At 36.9% G+C, this 16,039-nt stretch overlaps 1 protein-coding gene across 2 annotated transcripts in view; it reads right to left on the bottom strand.

The window, feature by feature from the left end:
• Positions 1-626: 626 nt before the first annotated feature.
• Positions 627-16,039, bottom strand: part of PRFB3 (peptide chain release factor) — a 29,056-nt gene continuing 13,643 nt past the window's right edge. For both annotated transcript variants that reach the window (XM_077363197.1, XM_077363198.1), the window contains 3 exons: positions 13,547-13,759; positions 4,187-4,370; positions 627-994 (listed from right to left, as the gene is read on the bottom strand). In XM_077363197.1, the coding sequence (XP_077219312.1) occupies positions 705-994; positions 4,187-4,370; positions 13,547-13,759 (687 nt within the window). In that variant the 3' untranslated portion in view covers positions 627-704. The remainder of the gene's footprint in view (positions 995-4,186; positions 4,371-13,546; positions 13,760-16,039) is intronic.

Genomic DNA, 16,039 nt, shown 5'->3' with positions numbered 1-16,039 from the left:
TTTCCCTAGAAAACAAGTGAACGGAGCCTAAGGGTCGATAAACCGTCCTATTCCATCCCCACCACAACATGTGAATATAAAATTACTGGTTAATTCACCATAGATAGAGTAGAATACCTGTTTAAAATGGAAGGTGTTCAGCATCATTCCCACCTGATAATACCAGTTTCTAAACCATAGCCTTATTGCTTCTTCAAACTATTGATTGAATTGGCTCAGACGTAATTGATTCCCAATTAAAATCCAAGAAAATGGTGAAACCAAGCTACCTAAGAGTTGCGACCGTAACTCTCATGGGTGGAGACAGTGGGCCCCACTGTATGAATGGGTTTGGGCAGAGATGGTGGGCCCTACCATATCAAAACATTAGGGGTAAAAATATGTGATGTAAAATTATTGGCTCCACCCGCTATGCACGAGGTGTAAAAAATCACCATAGAAAAATTCAAGAATTTTCCGTTTAAAAAGTTTTCCAATAAAAATTTTCCATGGATTACACCATTTCAGTCTTTTAACTTTTATTCTTGGATCTAGGACTGTGAATACACCATGGATGGATCCGATCCGGGCCTGTTGACAGGGTTAATCATCATTTCATCTAATTAGTTTTTTCATGTGTTTTCATGTGGATAACAAATAATTTGGATTTTCTAACGGAAATAAATCAGCGGCACGGTTACGAAAATTTTAATTTACAAACTGGATTAGCCCACATCTCTTGCCTGTCTACTGTTGACATGAGCTCCAATAAGGGGTTCAAGATTACCATCCAAAATAGAATTCAAGTTGGGCAGTTGGACACCAGTTTTTACATCTTGTACTAACTTGTATGGGTGAAAGAGGTACCTCCTCGTCTCTTGTAGCCAAGTATCAGTTATAGCTTCCCTCCTGATTTTTTTCACATCAGAAACACATTGTTCTTTTGCAATCACCAGGAGTTTTGCCTTCAAACGGTTAAGAGCCTTCATTTTATTCGCAAAATGACTTCTTTCACCTGCAGATAAACCGTAACTATCCCATTCTAAAAATAGAACGTTTGAAACAATTGAGACTTTTTTAGAGATTGGGTGCAGTTACTAATTCATGATCTGGCATGTACAGAATGAAAACTTCATTGCCGATTGTATGAGAATTTTTATGAAAGTGTTTCATTTGCTTCTCTTCCATGGAAGTTTCATTTACCTAGAATGTATATGCATGGAAATTTAACTAATTTTGTGTGCTAAGAAGAAAAGCAGGTATACAATAAAGCTACCAGGAATATGTTGATGGATTCCATTCTCATCTGCGTGAAGCCATGGTGCTACTTTTCTTAATTTAATAGTTGTAGGCATTGTTTATCAGATTTGTTCAAGTGGTTTGAACCTACGATTTGTGGACATGGACACGAGTGTCGCATGTAGACATTGACACAGAGTGTCAGACACGGCAAACCCCAAAATTTAGAAATGGGGACACGGCTAAAACAAGCAGACAATCATGATTTGCCGATACGGATTCGTGTGTCGAGTTTCGACACGGATATAAGTTTTCTGGCATGGCAACATCTAAAAACCTAGAAATGGTGACAAGTACATACACAAAATTATTGATTACTATCAGAATTCATAACAATATAAATATGGTATTCATTTAATAAACTAATAATTTTAGAATTAATCAACTATAATATAAAACAAACATGAGATAATCAAATACCAATCCATGCATCAATTTAATCTATGTTAGAATAAGACCTGTTCATAGGGTCATTATGGTCATTGTATGTCTTCTCTTATTATATAAATACTTCAGTGAGGGGGAGTCATGCCCTAACTCACTATTCTCCTCTCTCTCTCTCTCGTAACATGGTATCAGAGCCCTAGGGTTTCCGATCCCTAGGGACAACCGCCAGCCTCCATCTTCTCCATCTCCTCCACCTCGGCAATAGCCACCGAACACCCCCCTGCTACCGTATGGCCTCCCACCTCCCCCCTACCGTACGGCCTCCCACCTCCCCCCTATTTTATTTTCTACAACCCTAACCTACTATCCAGACACCGTACTTTCACAGCCATCATGTGCTGATTATTTTTCTAATTTATTGATCTCTTCTTCGCGACTTTGCCTCGCTGTCTCGATGGCCACGTCTCTCCGCTCATCCCTGGCTCGCGAAGCCGCATTATGAGCCACTATTTTGCCTAGGTGGTCTCTCCTTATCTCTTCCTTTTTTGTCACTTTGGTGTGGTCGATTGTTGTGGGGGTTTCTCTCTCTTAGTCGTTTGTTGTCGCTATGGAGCCACCTGTCATTGTGGATCCCTCTCTGGGCATGACCACTGAGGTTCGTGCCCAACCCCCACCCTCGACCACCTCATCATCTACTACCTTGGTACTTGTGGAGGGATCTTACCCACAGCTGACTACTACCAAGCTTGATGGGACCAACTATTTATTATGGAAAGTCACAGTTGAGACATATCTTCTTGGGCGAGGCAAGGTCAGTCTTCCATGAGCGCACCAAGCACATTGAAGTCGATTGTCAGTTCATTCGTCAGAGGATTCAGAAGGGAGAGATATGTACTGGATTCACTCGTTCTACAGATCAATCGGCTGATATGTTCACAAAGTCATTAAGTAAAGAAAAGTTAAGCGATATCTGTAACAAGCTAGGAATATATAATTTATATATTTCAGCTTGAGGAGTGTTAGAATAAGACCTGTTCATAGGATCATTATGGTCATTATATGTCTTCTCTTATTATATAAATACTTTAGTGAGGGGAAGTCATGCCCTAACTCACTATTCTCCTTTTCCCCTCTCTCTCGTAACAATCTAGTTCTCTTCAATCCCCAATATACAGAATGAATATAGTATTGGAATAAAAATTTGTATAGCATTTTAGGATTAGGGGAGAGGATATAGCACCAAATATTAGTTAAAGAAAAGCTAAAAGAAGTGTTGATAATAGAAGAGGTAAACATAATATTCAATAATAAAACAGAATGTCACAGTTGACAGGTACAAAAACGTGTCCACATGCCCACTTAACTCTAAAACTCCTAGCAGTGTATTTAAAAGTATCCAAAGGAGTGTCGACACGTGTGGAAACGCGTGTCGTGTTGGACACGGCAAGACACGCGTGTCAACAATAAATTCAAAGTGTCGGCTAAATCATAAGTTTGAACACTTTTAAAAGGCTACTGGATATTGTTTATAAACTAAATCAAAGTTTATAAACTCAAAACTAATTTGACTACTGGATATTGTTTTAAAAGGCTACATTATATATATATATATATGAGGAAACTGTTAAGCTCACCAAACTTATGGTGAGCTAGCTTGCCCAATCACATGGGGGCCCACTTTGTTAGGATGATCCAAACCATTCATTTGAAAGTCCCTTACATAGATGGGGGGGTGTACCAAAAATCAGCTCCATAGGATCATCCTAACCCCTCCATATATGGAGGACAAAAATGTGTGTCTGTCCATTTTTGTCCTCCACAAATGGAGGGGTTAGGATGATCCTATGGAGCTGATTTTTGGTACACACCCTATCTATGATAAGGCCTTGCAAATGAATGGTTTGGATCACTCCCCAAAATGTGGGACCCATGTGATTGGGCAAGCTAGCTCACCATAAGTTTGGTGAGCTTAACAGTTTCCTCTATATATATATATATATATATATATATATATATATATATATATATATAGGTTGATTTTTTAATTTTTCAAGTTGATTTTTCTAATTTTTCAAGTTATAGATTGAATATCTTGAGCAACTGAAACTTGATCAAATACGCAACAAATTCTTCAGGTCTCTTAAATAAACAGGTTATCCCTTTTAACTAAACCAGTCTTGATCAAGTCAAGTCAGCTCGGCATTTTTTTAAAGTAGTTGATTAACTCTTCAAAGTTTGGGTTGTCAGGATGTCAAATAATTCTTTTTAAATTGTTCAAAAACATCCTTTATTTAAGCAAGCAAGATAGCAAGTAATCAAGTGAATCTCAAAACTTATGTCGGCTCAACTTGTAAAAACTCCCGATTTGACGAATTGAGGCAACCCTTGATTAGAAATATTAACCAGATTAAGGCTAAATATTTCATCACTATAAATCTTAATGGAAGATATTTGCAACTGTTAAGAAAGACCAAATAGACTGAGAAAACTAAAATCAACCAGGCAAGAGAGTATATGATACCTGAATACTGGACATTGATGCCAGTTGGGATATGGCAAATGCTAACCGCAGGTTCTGTTCTGTACCCGAGATGGTTTTCCACGCAAGACGATAAAGAAGAAATCTCAAGATCTCCGTTATCTATATGTAGTTCAGGAGATGTTTCAAGAAAGAGAGGAATAATGTCCACTCCTGCCAAAATAATCTGCATCTTTCTTTCTATCAGCAGGACTCTTGTAACTAATATAACTAATAGCTAGGAGCTTGAAGTAAACGAATTTATGCAGTTAAATCCAAAATACAAGCAGTTTTCAATTTTCATATTTAAGATCATTCAAGTAATTGTAGATATTAGTGCAACATATTAAAGTCAATACAAATTAAACGAACAAGGAAAATAGAGGGCTTATCCAACAACCCATAATACCTCAATCGTCAAGTATTAATGAGATCTTTCACACTTACAAATGAAAAATAAAAAATAAAAATACTATCAGATGCGACAAATTATGACTGGAGTATCATGTCCAGAACTCCAGATGTGATGGAATTTCATGAGATGTCATCTTTGTAGTTCTGCTTTTGCTCCCTTTTGGGGCCCTTGTATGCTTTGTTCCCTTTTCTTTCGTCATATATTGAAGGCCTCTAAGTAAAAATTGAATAGGGTTGTTTCAGTCATCTTTTTCATGTGTAAAAAAGGAGGAACTTTTAGAAATATTTTTCCTCTCCAAACTTTTCCAGAAAATTCCTGCAATCCAAACAGGGCCTTGTTCATAAAATTTTACTTTCTTGAAAGAATAAAATAGCATAGCAATCTACATAGTTGAGAGTTATAGTGATATAGACCATAAACCAATGTTTTAGAAACCATACCATGTGTGCGTCAATGTTCTAAAAACAAGATATATGAACATAGTTTTTCATATTGCCTGTTTCAAACCAATGTAATTGAATTGGTCAAAACCTGACATAGTTAAACCCAGGAACCATTAAGAAAAAGGAAGAAAAGGTCAACTAAGTGTAGACACCTCCCTTTTGCTACGCTTTAAAAAGCGAAATGTTTGTTTGGTCTGTGTCAGTCATCTGCATTAGGTTAGGCATTCTTGTATTTTAGGGTGAATTTCACCTCACTCTAGGTGTTTTAGTATTGATTCGCAATCCTAAAAGTCTCTAGGGGGTTCCATTGGCCCCTGGAAGATGAAATTTCAAGTTTCAAAAAAAAAAACCTGCTATTTTTTGAATTTCTCAGGGTTTTTCCTATTTTTCATCAATTTTTGCACTACAGGGGTATTTTGGTCATTTCCAGTGTGTCTCATTTGACCCCCGAGTTGTGTCTGAGAAATCTTGAGTGATTACATGAATTTTTAAAAACCTTCTAAATTTAGAACTTCTCAGGGGTTTCACTTGATTTGGAAATTTTGTCAGACGAGGGCATTTTGGGCATTTTCAGGGGATTCCAAGTGACCCTGTTTGATATCACCCACTAAAATGAGCCAACTTAAAAACTTTCTATTTTAGAAGTTTGACCATGAAGACTTTCCATTTTTTTAACTTTCTCCTTCAAGGGCAATTCGGTTTGAGGGCATTTTGGTCACTTTTTGATATGTGTTGATCAAACGAGGTCATTTGGGCAAAAATGATTTTTCCAAGGGGTAAATGAGGTTAGGCCATGTGTGTAGGAACCACCATGTGCATCACATGGTGTGGGCCCACCATTATAAATTTCGAATTATTCTTTGAAATGGGTTGGATTTCATAAAAGATGAGAAAGAGAAAAGGGCTAATATTGTCAGGTTACTAAAACGACCATAACTTTTTAACCACTCGTCCGGAAAATTCGTAATTGCACTTGTTGGAAACGTCTCGAGAAGCGCTATAACTTTCTAGTTTACAACTTTTCGTAATTCTTCCACGAAAAAAGTCAAAGACAAGCTTAAAAATCAGACAGTGCCATTTTGATGAAAATTCCAGCCCACTAAAATTGTCATAACTCTTCAACCGATTGGCCAAATTTAAAGCGTAAATATGCGTTGGAAAGGTCTTTCAAATAGCTACAACTTTGTAGTTTACGACTTTTCCTAATTCTGCCTCTAAATAGGTCAAAAATGAGCTCCAACGTTAGGCAGTCTTTTTTGGACGGGAATATTTCATAAAATGGTGTGTTTCCCATATGTGAAAGCTTCTAGAATAATCTTGAAATATCTCTTTTGGTATAATTAGAATGGAATTCTTGCTCAGCAAGGAATCCTAATTAGGAAACAACTCTATTTTAGAAAGTAAAGGAAAGAAAGAGAAAAATATTGAAAACTTACTAAATATGGAGTCCTCACAAAGGAAACTTCTTATTCAATTCAAACTCTTGATTTTCTATATATACAACACACCAAACCCTATATGGGGAGCATGCAAAAATGTCCACCTTTGCTCCCTACCTTGAAAAATCGTCCTACCTTGGTTGGTCTCCAAAGTTCCATCATATTTCTTCTTTTCTTCTATATTCATCATATTGGAGATTATTGGATCGATCTTCGGGGTTTTTCTAGCGTTTATAAGGGTGTGTCAAAGCGTATATCTCGGATATACACACCCTAGAGACAAGGGAAGCGATCAACGGTTAGTTTTCGTCTCTCATGTAAACTAGGAACTAAAAAAGCATGCTAGATTAGATTTTTGGTTTTCTTTAGTTTCATTATGCATATGGATGTGTTTCTAATTAAATTTTTGATATGATCTAATATGAATCATATTCTTTTTAAATCCAAATTATTGCTACAAAATGAGTTTTTCTTGATTTAAAATCAATTTTCTTTCAAATTTCTTTCGATATGGATTTAAACTTGATTTTCAAAGCAAGTGGTTTGAATCAATGGTTTTCTTCAAACCTGATTTTTTCCGGGATTAAAACATAATTAAAAACTTCTAGAGACCTAAATTTCCAGCCAAGTTTGATTCGTTTTGACGCCGATTTCGCTCTTCGAGCAATTGCTCAGAAAAAGGGGAATTTTTCAAAGAGAAAAATCAAATATATACCAAAACAAGTTGGAGTTGGCTAAAATTTTGACTCCAGTAGTTTTTTATTATTTCTAGATCACTCAAAAAAATTTGAGATTTTTCAATTTAATTTAATACCTTTAAAAATTATTTTAAAATTGAGTAAATTATTAAAAATACCAAACGAATTCGAAAAGCGACGAAACTTTCCAGATCAATATCTTAAACATATTTGGAGGTTTTTATAAAAAATATTGAAAAATCACTTTTCTTCATGGTTTTCTATTCGAAGCATCGTTCTACGTGCGATTAGGGTTTTCCACGTAAAACTGAGATTTTTCGAAATTTTTCTTTTCAAACCAGCTACTTATGTTACTGGGATGATGTAGAAAAAATTTAATTAATTTTCACAAAGTTTTGATTTAAATTTCGAATTTTTATGGTGTTTTGAGTTTAAAATTTCTAGGAAATCATTGATTTTTCATTGAAAATTGAGTTTTCGAAAATCTACTGATCTTCAAAGGCTGAAATTTTGAGAAAAAATAATATGATTCATATTTGATCATCTGTGAATTTTTCATGATTTTAAGATTACAGTAATTATTTGTTTTTTATTTTTCTTTCAAAACAGCCAGATTTTCTTAGATTTTAAATTACAAGCAAATCACAATAAAATTTGATGAAATTTTTACAACGGGCTTTTAATATTATTAATAAGTTACTGTAAAATTTTGAACTGAATTTGTGCATGTTTGCCATGTGATGTTTTGTAATGTTAACAACCTGGCCTGATTTTGATTAAATCATTAAAAATTGAATTTAATTCCAAAAAATCATAAAAAATTTCAGAATATCTTAACGTTCCAGTATGTATGTAATCCTTAAGCCACTTAAACAGAAACCTTAAAAATCAATAACTTCCTTTACAAAGTGCTAATCTGGCCTAAATTTTGAGAAAATCATTAAAAATTGAATTTAATGCTAAATACCATGAAAATTTCCAGAATATCATAATTTTTCAGAAAGCATGGAATTCTTAAGTGGCTGAAACAGAAACCTTATGAATCATTAATCTCCTTTGTAAACTTGTTATTCTAGATGCAAAGATTGTATTTATAATCGTATCCTAATTGCGATCAATCCTTAACAGTTTAAGCATTTAAATTATAATATGTTGTTGGCTCCGAGGTCGTTGTCCACGAAAATTCTGAGAATATGCCAGGCAATAATATATTATAACTTATGTGCCAAATTGTATAAGGATGGAAAGCACGATTCCCTTCCATAAATGTAATCTAAGCACGGATCTTGTCAACCCGTAGCACCTTACATTTTTCCAAATTCTAGGTATTAGGAACCCTTAAAGAACTGAAAAATCAGCAACTTAATGAATTGAGTTGAATTAATCCATGTTCAAGCTGTTTTTGGAACCGTTGGATTGCAGTATCACCTCGTAGGAACCCTTAGAGCTGATTAGGAACACTTACGTCGTGTTATGTTCTAAGTTTTAGAGTGTCCTAGAGTTAGGAGTCTAGCTTCATCACGGCCAGTTGCTATTGATGGCAACTGAGTCTTAGACTAGTTTCACTAGTTAACCCTTTCCCCATAGGACAAGCCTAGTTAACCTAGGATGCAAGACCCACTTGCATTAGTTCAGGGAACATTTTACACATTAGATAGGACTATATAGCATCTTAGATGGAGTCCTAGGATAATATAAGTTATCCAACTTGAATTAAATATATTTTCTTAAACTGTTGAAACAGTCCTTTCTAGTCTAAATCGGTGTGTTAGATGTCTTAGGCATGTAGCTTAGTCTAGGCCACCGAACTACGTCGACTCTGATCCCAGTGAGGCTTGGGTACATAGGCAGCTTGGATGCTTGGACGGCATACAAAGCACGAGTCAGCCCCACTTCAGTAGGGTTTTTTTTAGGGTTTTATTTTGTTTATTCCTTCATCATTTTTCAAACCCTAAATCAAATTGATCAAATCACTCAGGATTTTTCATGAAATTAGATTCTATGAGAACTTTCACATAGATCGAATCAAACCAATTTAAGAGAATCAAAAGACGCATCTAGGAACCACATCGAGATTAGATTTTTAGGGTGCATGTCACATGGACCACATCAATAGAGTTTAAATGAGACTTTTAAAAGAAATTTAAATGAGTTAATCTTTGGAATTGAAGACCGGATTATCGGGCAAGAATGGTGCATATGGTGGTAATCCGCCATACCTTCCATTCTCGTAATCAGGTAACGAATCTAGACTTCTTGGATCACAGATCATTGCAGTGTCACTTATGGGTCCTAGGTCCCTTACCTAGGTGGCGACTCTGGTCATTCTCTTTTGCATGAAATTCGGATTGCTTTAGTGATCCCAAGTTCACGGAAAAGATGATTCGTATCAATAATAAAAAGCACACGCCATTCGCGTGGGGTACGAGAGGCCAAGAGAGGGAGGCAGGTCGCGCCCCCCTCTCGCGGGATCGGGTCCCATACTAAGAAACTGAGAAGACCTAATTAGGAGGAGAAATTTCCCAGAATTTTTTAAAAGAAAACCAATTTACAGAAGCAACAGAGTCAATGTTCAGAAGTACACAACTATTATGAACTTTAACTATCTCTATCCAAGTCAGTGGAAGAGAGGGCTGCATCTCTCCCTCTCCGACCAAGTCCGCACCTCTGTAGGTGCATTAAGCCAGACCTCATTGCATGAGAGAAGAGAACTTCAGAGTCCACATGCCCAGCTATGATTATTATAGCACCGCCAGATTACGCCACCATGAAATAAGAGAAGCATTTAAGGAATGGAGAGAGAGAGATACCATTCAGATATACACACACACACACACAAGCTTAAAATACAGTGGAGGGCATATTGTTTGGGTGATCCAAACCATTCATTTGATTGGCCCTCACATAGATAGGGTGTCCACAAAAAATCAGCTCCATAGGATGATCCCAACCCTACGATTTGTGGAGGTAAAATGGACGTATATAAACCTTCACAAATCTGTCCATTTTTTGCCTCCATGGTTCGAAGGGTTAGGATGATCCTATGAAGCTGATTTTTTGGGCACACCCTCTCTATGTGAGGGCCCATCAAATGAATGCTTTGGATCACCCAAACAATGTGGGCCCCCACTGTATTTTAAGCTAGTGAGTAGATAACTTATCTATACTTGTGTGTAGAAACCGTTCTCATATATATATATATATATATATATATATATATATATATATATATATATATATATATATATAGAGAGAGAGAGAGAGAGAGCCAGATACAAGTTACCTCGCCCAACCAGTAATAGGGGGCAGCCACGTAAAAATAAGGGAAGAATTTGTTAGCACTCGTTATTAAAAGCATAAGAAAGGCAAAAATGGGAGGCGGATTTATCAGCTCCCACTAATTAAAAATTAAAGGCAAAAGTTTTATATAAGGAAAAAGCAAAAAGAAAAGAAACAAAAACAAGATATTCAAATCACACGTATGATGCCAAATAACATCACTACAATGGACCCCAAAATTTCTTAATCTGTTGACCTTGGAATTTCCTTTCCTATGGATGTGGGAGAATGAATGTTCCACAATGTGTAAACATAGTCTTCTATCTCATGAAACAGCACTAGTACCGCTAAGGAATCTTAGGAACTTCGTTGATCAATTGATAGTGATTGATAAATTGCCTTCAAAACAATGTGTGTAATCAGTACTTATCAGTCACTTCAGGCCAAAACAGACCACTTTTACATTGGCATCAATCATACGATCACCAGAAGGACTTGATAGCTCCCCAATATGGTAAGTCGACATAAGGGAAGAAAGTGGAGGGCCCTATTGGTAGTCATTGGTCCAAGAAGAGTAGAGGGATCCACCTACCGACTCAATACAGATGGTTGCTTCGAGCAACAGAGGTATCACATCGCTTAGATGCTGCTGGCTGAAGGCGTGGTGACTTCCCAAACTCATCTCTTGGGCTTTCATAGGAAAAGAAGGATAAAAGGAGTAGCCAATACTCTTCCGAGCATGTCTAAGTGAGAGGAGAGGGTTATCTATCCGCCGTAGATATGGCCATCCGGTCACCCGCATGCATTCAAGGAGATTTCCTGTAGAAAAAGGGTATGAGGTCGGCTTTTGGGCACGTAATGACCATCGAGTTGGCCTCACTAGCAATCCCTGACAAATGAACCCTTAAACGTTTGGGCTTGGACTGTGAAATATATTCGAGCGGGCACCAAATAGGTCTCCTGGGAAGACTCTTCAAAGCCCATACTCTTCTAACAAAGACATTATGATGACTGATGCGGATTGTAGGCCTAATAAGTGGCATATTTGCACATTAGGACTTTTAGGGGTTTATTCCCATATTTTTTAGTTTCTAGGATTTTCATTTCCGTGCTTTAGTTATAGCTTTTATTTTCCATGGAATTTTATTTCCATTGCCTATACATAGGCCTCATGTATTAGGGATTATTAGTTTTTGATGAAATAAGATTTACAGAGCTTTCTCCCCTAATTTTCTATTCTTCTTCCTCCTTCCCCCTTTTCTCCTCTATTCTTCCTCTTCTATTTTTCTCATATTCTTCTTCTTATCTTATTCTTCTATTTCTCTTCCATGGAGTACATCAGTTTAGTATCAGAGCAAAGGATCCAAGACGCTTCAGAGCGAGAAGATCAAAGATTCGTCGGTGTTCGATCGCCAAGATTGGAAAAACTGAGCCTGATGAGATACCAGCGAATGTTGGCCTTTTAGAGGATGGTCATGGACTGGTACTACCCATAGCTATCACGCCGATCCAAGAGGAGTACGTTTCCATCTTCCTAGCTTCTTTGATTTTCAAGAGAGGTTCGCATCTTTATGGTTATGCATAGATGCTTTTTCTATATCGCTACGCTCGCGTTCCATACCACCTTCACAGATATCACGAGCATTATACATGAGGGACTTTCATGGATTACTACTGTTATTACTTGAGTTAAACGACTACATATTTGGTACAGGCGGACTAGAACTCGAGGGCGAGTTCTTTTCAAGAGGGGGAGAATGATGTGGATTGTGGGCCCAATAAGTGGCATATTTTCCCATTAGGACTTTTAGGGGTTTATTTCCATGTTTTTTTAGTTTCTAGGATTTTAATTTCCGTATTTTAGTTTTAGGCTTTTATTTTCCATGGAATTTTATTTCCATTTCCTATATATATAGGCCTCATGTATTAGGGATTATTAATTTTTGATAAAATAAGATTTACAAAGCTCTCTCTCCTAATTTTCTATTCTTCTTCTTCCTCCTCCTTCCCACTTTTCTCCTCTATTCTTCCTCTTCTCTTCTTCTCCTATTCTTCTTCTTCTGTTATTCTTCTATTTCTCTTCCCTGGCCTACATCAATGACCCTCAATATGGGCCGCATGGGCCTGACTCTGATCAAGCGGCATAAATATGGGCCTCGTGAGGCTTGGACTCTGATCAAGCGGCAGAAACTAAATTAAACTCCTAACAGTACATGACAACTCTTATTAAAACTCAAAGAGCAATAACAACTAGGACTTCTCATGAGGCTTGGAACTCCTCCCTATATTTCCAATGAAAACAGGTAGGTGGTCCATGTGCACTTAAGTGGCGTTACTGTCAAAAACACATGGACCATTTTTTATAATGACACCCAAGATAGATAATTTTGATGTCAAATTTGAAAATGACATCCCTTGTCAACAAAACACTCCTCCATATTCATGTTGACATCAAACGAGTACGACATTCTTGGAACTCGATCTTCTAGCATCATTGGGACTTCTGTGCTTTTTGATTCCTACCATTTACACATCTAACATAAATGAGTTTCAAGTAGGTAATGTCCGACGCACCTTTTCCAATTCATGCCTGTATTTCTCTATCTCTATCTCTATCTCTCTCTTTTCTTGACCCTCAACTTACAAGGACTATAAATATTCTTATTTTAGCTGTAATAAACATTCTTCCTGTTTACTGAATCATCACAGCTAAATTAGTACTAGACATTATTCTTTCTTTGGCTGTATTAGACCATTCTTCTTCTTTAATTTATTTTAGGGCCATGAAGCTATGCTTCTCAGACACTTAGAAGAATTTGATATTGATTCATATTCATATATATACTGCAGCTAAAATGGAGTTTGGTTCTACAAATGAATCAAAATATTTCTTTGTCAAGCAGATCATCCATCAAGTTTACTACTTTACATTAGAGTCGGACAAGATTTGTCCAGATAATGCAGAAACCCCAGTTTATTTCCATTAAAAAAATTCTGCTTTTCGACGCACGACGAAGTAGAAAATCATATTAGCAATTGGAGACTTGAGTAACTTATGATTTTTATGGGAGATTATAAGAGATGAGTACCTCAGTGGGATTAGTCCCATCAAGAGAACTTATGATCATTTGGTGAGTACCTCTTTCTCCAGAAAGGTAACCATAAGTATACTTGGATTCAAACTCAATAGTTGCTGATTTGATACCACCAAGCTTGGAAGGATACTTCTCAATTATCCGTCCCTTGTAACCTTGCTTTTCAGCCCATCTGGTATACATGCCTAGAAGCTTTTCCGCCCATATCTGTAAGAGGAAGTTATAAAATTTTCATTAGTATCTGATGCCAGAAAGCATTGATTATTACAGAAAATAAAGAAAAAACAATGGACAATATTCATGCACTATAAAGATCAACCAATCTAATGAAATGCTTTGATACCTTGCTTTGAGGTATTAAGATATCAGGTAATACAGAACAAAGGTGTATCATGTTCAAACATAGGAGAAAAACTTGCCTATAACAATCACACCAATATCTTTCAGTCCTATTATTACAGTTCTTTTGGTTACAGAACATCATCTTCAGATAGATTTATTAATATGCATGGCAAAGAAAAGATGGAAGATAGACTGATGAGTGTTTGCAAGGATAAGCACAGGAATGAAGTTTGACTGGACAAGCACAAGACGTACTATCTAGTAAAATCTAAGATATCATACATGCAGTCATAAAATCAGTATAAAAATATTTTAAAAAAATAAAACTATTTATATCCCAAACAGTGCCCCAATAAGACCCAAACAAGTGTTAGTGTGTCCAACAAGGACATGCCCATAAAAACAGTGTCCACAAAACACTACGGTAGAGGCAAGTACAAGTGTCAGGATTAGACTTAGTCAATTTGAGCTTGGTAGATCCTTTCACCTTCTTCATGAAAATTTTCTAAAGGATTCATTAGCCGACCCCAAGTAGTTTGGGACAAAGGCTTAGCTGAGTTGAGCTGAGTTGTAGTAGAGGCACGTACAAGTGCTAGAGGGTACAACCACTGTAAGTTTAAAAGTTCAGTACTATCAAATGGGAGTGGGTTATGCATATAAACTGTTAACTTACCAACTTCTCCAAAAGCTTAAGCTGTTGGAGAAAGGCAGTATTTAATCTTTTATACTTTAACACTCCCCCTCACGTGTGGCCCACTTGGCAAACAAGTGGCACATGTGGTCCCACTTTGGGCCGACCATCGCATGTCGATTTTTGCTATCCGGGAGGTTGGAACTCGAGCCCTTTGGCTCTGATACCATGTTAACTAACCAACTTCTCCAAAAGCTTAAGCTGTTGGAGAAAGGCAGTATTTAATATTTTATACTTTAACATAAACTATGCCGGCCAAGTTTGTAATAAAACTACTACGATAATAATACTAGTATGCCTGGGCCCAAAAGAGGAGCACAAGGGGAGTTGGAAAGCCCTGAAGAGAACACCGATGCATTCACCAACCAGTGTTGATTTGGTCCAGTTAGAAGCAATGATTTTTATTTTTTTTTTAAAGTTAGCTAGAAGCAATGATGATCAGGAAGATAATGAGACTGAGTAGTAATGTGATCAATTGACACCGAGGTGTAATGGGGGATGCAACCAAGTGATTCCACGAACACAAGTTGAGGAAGCTAATCAAGGATCCAACTTAGAAGGTGGTCCAGAGGGGGGAAATTATCAACTAAAAGGTATTTTAGAGCTTCAATTCGCATATTTGGATTATTTCTGCGACTCTCTTCCCTGAGACGACCACTGAATCAGAAAGCTTAATGGGAGATGATAAGAGCTGTGATGACGATGGTGAGAACACACTGTGATGAGAAATCTAGCAGTGTTTACACGGATTATGAGATATCCTCAATCCTACACCTCATATTGATAACATTGCATGAAAGATGGAACTTGCCGGAGGTAGTAAGTTGGCTATGGTGGAGTTGAGTTCCAAAATTCTTTTTCCACCTAGTCCTCTGATAATTTGGTGGATGCGGATGAGACTGTTCTTCAGATGGGATCATGACTAGCGGTTGTTTTGGACAGAAAGGGGAAACAACTGCTGGAATTGATGAACCAGTTGCAAAAAGAACAGAAAGGAACTTTTACAAATAAGAAATGGGAGAAGGCATAGGCAAGAGACAGGTAAGAAGTCTGACATTTAAGATTAACTATGAGAGTAGCAAAACAGGGAGAGCAATGGAGTTTGCTTAGCTATGTGCAATTGTGACACCAAGCTTATGTGTATCCCCATAGCTTGACAGCAACAACTTCCAAGAGAAGGAAAAAAAAGGAGAAATAATGGACGTTATTTTTTTATTCAAATAATAATGGACGTTATTATGCTTTGGATAAACTACCAAGACCACTATCATCACAACATCTTAAAAGGGATTAAATTGTGAACTAACAAGTTGATGTATTGCTTGTGTCAAACAATACAAAGATGGCTGTCAGCCAGTAAGGTTCTAGCCATGGTGCAAGAAACCATTATAAAGGTAAATTGAATACCTGTTAGGGCAAAAGAGAAGGAAATAAAGGAGAAATAATGGCCATTA

The sequence above is a fragment of the Tasmannia lanceolata genome, unplaced genomic scaffold, assembly GCF_043159265.1.
Source record: "Tasmannia lanceolata isolate RefF3 unplaced genomic scaffold, GAP_Taslan_0.1 ptg000019l, whole genome shotgun sequence".
Lineage (NCBI taxonomy): Eukaryota > Viridiplantae > Streptophyta > Magnoliopsida > Canellales > Winteraceae > Tasmannia > Tasmannia lanceolata.
The sequence above is the reverse complement of the archived record's forward strand: the minus strand, read 5'-3'. Positions and strand labels throughout refer to the sequence as shown.